Here is a 4351-nt window from a genome sequence, read left to right as displayed (position 1 = left end):
CACACACACACACACACACACACACACACACACACACACGTAAGCAGAACACCCATATACATAAGAAACATAAGAGACAAAGCAGGCCAGGATCAGCAGGTTCGTGTTGCCAGCACTGGGGGGTGGGGCAGGGGCAGGGCAGAGGCAGGTGGAGCCAGCCATGAGTTTGGAGGCAGCCTGGGCAGCGCAGTGAGTCCTTGAGAATGAGACACAGGAAACTGAACAATCTCACCGATGGCTCTGCAGGGCTCTGCGGTCCTCCCTTATATTCACTCCTGTTGAACTGTAAAGCCGGGCGTGGTGGCGCACACCTTTAGTCCCAGCACTGGGGAGGCAGAGGCAGGCGGATTTCTGTAAGTCTGTGGCCACCTAGTCTACAGAGCTTGTTTCAGGCCAGCCAGGGTTACATAGAGAGACCTTGTTTCCAAAACAAAACAAAAAAAGATAGTAAGTGAATAAACCTTTGAGAGAGAGAGAGAGAGAACAGGGCTGTAATCTGGCAGAGGTTGAAATGGCACAGTTGCTGGTTGGCCATGCTGACGGCCAAGTCACCACACGCCTAGGGCTTTAGCTGGAGCCCTACAGGGACAAGAGATGGAACAGGAAAGGAGAAGTGCCCTCCCTACTCTAGCTTGGCTCTCTCGTCCTGCCCACTGTCCTTCCAGTCACAAGTGACCTTTCCTCCAAATCCCAGGGCCCAGGCCCGCCCTGGCCAGCAGCAGCTGGGATTGGTCTGAGCCAGAGGAGGTGTGTCCAGATTCCCATAGCCCTGCCGATGAACAGCAGGTGGAGTTCCAAGACAACCAGGGGCCACCAGCCAGTGGCAGGATCTCTACCCTCTAGACATGGTGCTGGCCCCCTTTGATCCCCAGCCCTGTGGCCATGCAGGGGTGCAGACTGCCTAGACGCTACCACCTATAGCCTGTGCCATGAAGCCGACCTGGGCACAGATGGCTCCTGCCATGGATTCGAGGGGGATGGTGTCCCCAGCTGTGGACCTGGTGCTTGGCTCCTCAGCCTGCTGCCTGGCCTGTGTATTTACCAACCCCCTGGAAGTGGTAAAGACCCGTCTACAACTGCAGGGGGAACTGCAGGCCCCAGGCACCTACCCACGGCCCTACCGGGGCTTTGTGTCTTCTCTTGCAGCCGTGGCCCGGGCAGATGGGTTGCGGGGCCTGCAGAAGGGGTTGGCTGCTGGCCTTCTCTACCAGGGCCTCATGAATGGTGTCCGGTTCTACTGCTATAGCCTGGCATGTCAGGCTGGCCTCACCCAGGAACCAGGTGGCACTGTGGTCGCAGGCGCTGCGGCTGGGGCATTGGGGGCCTTCGTGGGGAGTCCTGCTTACCTGGTGAGTGTCTTCGCCTTCCTTTACAACTCTGTGACCAACATGACCAGTGGACTTTGTGGCCCTGGGTTGGGCGTGTCAGTTTGGGAGGGGACTGTTCGCTTGGGAATATCTGGCTCAGACCTGAAATCTGACCTCGGTCGGTCTCTTGACTCTTTGGGGGCCATGCCCACTGGTATTAGCTGGGCGAAGGAGCAGCTTATGAAGTAGGTCCATTCTAGTCCTCGCTTGCCTGTGGTCGCACCTAGGGAGCCTGGCATTCGGTAAGAATAAAAGCTGCCACAGAGCAGAGGGCTGTTGTGTCCTGGTCTGGCCACTTAACACTTTACTCTGTCCTTGAGAGTGGCAACACAGAGTCCCAAAGATCTCCTTAAGAAACCTGAGCCACCAAGATGCGTGCCAGGTCTCAGGATGTGGCTCAGTTGGTATTGTGCTTGCCTGGCATGTGCTAAGCCCTGGGTTTGTTCCCAAATACAACATAAACCAGGCGTGGCCCTGCCTGCTTACCCATTAGTCCAGTATTTGAGAGGTGAAGACAGGAAAATCAGAATTAAGGTCATGGTGACAAGACTTATTTGGGGCCAGCCTGGGGTACGTGAAACACTGTCTCAAATTTTAAAATAATAAAAACTGAGCTCTGGCCAACCAAGACTGTCTCCGAGCTTTGGATGTGGGGGTCAGGGATACCATGGAGGGGAGGGGCTCAAACATGCTCAGCTCAGCTCAGTTTCCAGGCTCTATCCTAGAACTCTCATCTGCTCTGAACTTGCAGGTCAAGACACAGCTACAGGCCCAGACAGTGGCTACTATGGCTGTGGGGCATCAGCACCAACATCAGGTAAGATACCTTCCCGGGGACCCCGGGGGCTCCAGGCTGCGCAGGCGCACTGCGGCTCTCTAGTGACCCATGCCATCTCCTCCCTGCAGGGTGTCCTGAGTGCCCTGGGGACCATCTGGCGCCAACAGGGCATGCTGGGGCTGTGGCGGGGTGTGGGTGGGGCTGTGCCCCGAGTCACCGTAGGTTCAGCTGCCCAGCTGGCCACCTTTACCTCTGCCAAGTCATGGGTACAGGATCGACAGGTAAGGGGCCGGGAACACCAACACAGACAGGGAGTGGGAGGGCTCCTGCCTCTGTCACACAGGGTTGGTGACAAGTGGGGCCCAAAACAAAACCTGGTCTTGTTGAACATGGTGAGACGCACTTATGTTCCTATGCCCAGGAACGTAAGGAAGAAAGACAGGGGAAATGGGAAAGGGAAAAAAGAGGGAGGGGTAGAGAAGAGGGAGAAGAGAAGGAAGGAGAGACGCGGAAGGAAGGAAGAAGGGGAAGAAGGGGAGAGGGGCTGCAGCTAGGACATCGATCCTCACCTGCGATCTCAGAACTTAGAAGGTGGAGGCAGGAGGATTGCAAGTTGGAGAACACCCTGCTGCATAGCAAGATCTGTCTCAACCAAGAGAGAATGGGCATGCCATTATAGTTGTGACCTAGCCTTTGTGTCTGACAGGATTTGGGGGGGGGGGTCATCAGTGAACTCTAAAATCATGGAGGAATGCAGGGTTGGCATTGGGAGTTGGAAATGGCTGGAGAGGTCTGATTTGGTTGCCCAGCTCAGCCCTTCCAGCCCTCGTGGACTGAGGGAGCACAGTAGGGGCGAGTTAAGGCAGTGAGCAGGGTGAACAGCCTGTGCCTTCTCCGCAGTGGTTTTTGGAGGACAGCTGGCTGGTGACCCTGGCCGGCGGCATGATCAGCAGTGTAGCCGTGGTTGCAGTCATGACACCCCTCGACGTCGTCAGCACTCGACTGTACAATCAGCCAGTGGACAGAGCTGGCAGGGTGAGCAGGGGACCAAGGGAACGGGGACAGACACACACACACATACACACACACACACACCCACTAGGGGACACACACCATATTCACAGCACATTAACAGGCAAGTCCCAAGCTCTTTGGGTTTTTTTATTCTGTTTCCTGATGAAGAAATCAAGTCAGAGGGCTGGGCGTGGTGGCGCACGCCTTTAATCCCAGCACTCGGGAGGCAGAGGCAGGAGGATTTCTGAGTTCAAGGCCAGCCTGGTCTACAGAGTGAGTTCCAGGACAGCCAAGGCTACACAGAGAAACCCTGACTTGAAAAATCAAAAAAGAAAAAGGAAGAAAGAAAGAAGGGAGGGAGGGAGGGAGGGAAGGAGGAGAGAGAGAGAAGAAAAGACAGGGTTTGGAATTGTGGCCTTCTTGTCATAATGTCAACAGGAAGTGTGAGGACAAAGGCGTGTGGGCCTCCATATCCAAGCCGTACCCTTGAAGGAGGCTACCCGCCTGCAGGCAAAGGCTCCTTTTTATTAACATCACAGTCCATAATCCTCCTGGATGAGAACAGATGCTGCTTCTGACACCAGTAGACACACTCGGCTGTGTCATCTGGGACCCTCAACTCTCCCCCCGCCATGTTTATCCCCAGGGCCAGCTGTACGGGGGCCTCACTGATTGCCTGCTGAAGACCTGTCAACAGGAGGGGCCCCTGGCACTCTACAAGGGCCTGGGCCCTGCCTATCTGCGCTTGGGTCCCCACACCATCCTTAGCATGTTCTTCTGGGACGAGCTTCGGAAACTGGCCTCGAGGGCCCAGCACCAGGACACCTAGACTCAACCCTCATCCCACCACCAAGCCTGTCATCTGGTGGAAGCGATGGCCCGCCAGTGTAAGACTGGCTGCCCAGAACTAGCTTGAGTCAGGCCCTGCCGCAAGCCAGGGAGAGGGAGCAAGGAACGGTGGACACCTGGGATCCATTGAGCCCCAGGACCAGTGTGCCCCATGTCACCACCCCTTCACTTCTTTTCTCTCCCCTGGGTTACCATGCCTTAGCACATTCGCCACAGTCATGCCTACATGTAAAGATTCCCGCCCGGCGTGGTGGCACATGCCTTTAATCCCAGCACTCGGGAGGCAGAGGCAGGCGGATTTCTGAGTTCGAGGCCAGCCTGGTCTACAGAGTGAGTTCCAGGA

At 56.1% G+C, this 4351-nt stretch overlaps 1 protein-coding gene across 1 annotated transcript; it reads left to right on the top strand.

Annotated features, from left to right (window-relative positions):
* Positions 1 to 807: 807 nt before the first annotated feature.
* On the top strand, positions 808 to 4314 carry Slc25a34 (solute carrier family 25 member 34). Its single transcript, XM_021201237.2, has 5 exons — positions 808 to 1349; positions 2119 to 2184; positions 2274 to 2426; positions 3046 to 3180; positions 3806 to 4314. Exons 1-5 carry the CDS (start codon positions 930 to 932, stop codon positions 3986 to 3988), a joined length of 957 nt encoding a protein of 318 aa, XP_021056896.1. The 5' UTR covers positions 808 to 929; the 3' UTR covers positions 3989 to 4314.
* Positions 4315 to 4351: the final 37 nt, after the last annotated feature.

This window comes from Mus pahari, chromosome 6 (genome assembly GCF_900095145.1).
Source record: "Mus pahari chromosome 6, PAHARI_EIJ_v1.1, whole genome shotgun sequence".
NCBI classification, from domain to species: domain Eukaryota; kingdom Metazoa; phylum Chordata; class Mammalia; order Rodentia; family Muridae; genus Mus; species Mus pahari.
Note: the sequence above shows the minus strand (reverse complement) of the source record. Positions and strands in the feature narration are given on the sequence as shown.

Excerpts from the sequence above, each read along its gene's own strand:
- Slc25a34 (XM_021201237.2), top strand. The coding sequence starts at position 930 with ATGAAGCCGACCTGGGCACAGATGGCTCCTGCCATGGATTCGAGGGGG. Across the intron at positions 2,185-2,273 it reads GGCATCAGCACCAACATCAG|GGTGTCCTGAGTGCCCTGGG; the intron begins GTAAGATACCTT and ends TCCTCCCTGCAG. Across the intron at positions 2,427-3,045 it reads CATGGGTACAGGATCGACAG|TGGTTTTTGGAGGACAGCTG; the intron begins GTAAGGGGCCGG and ends CCTTCTCCGCAG.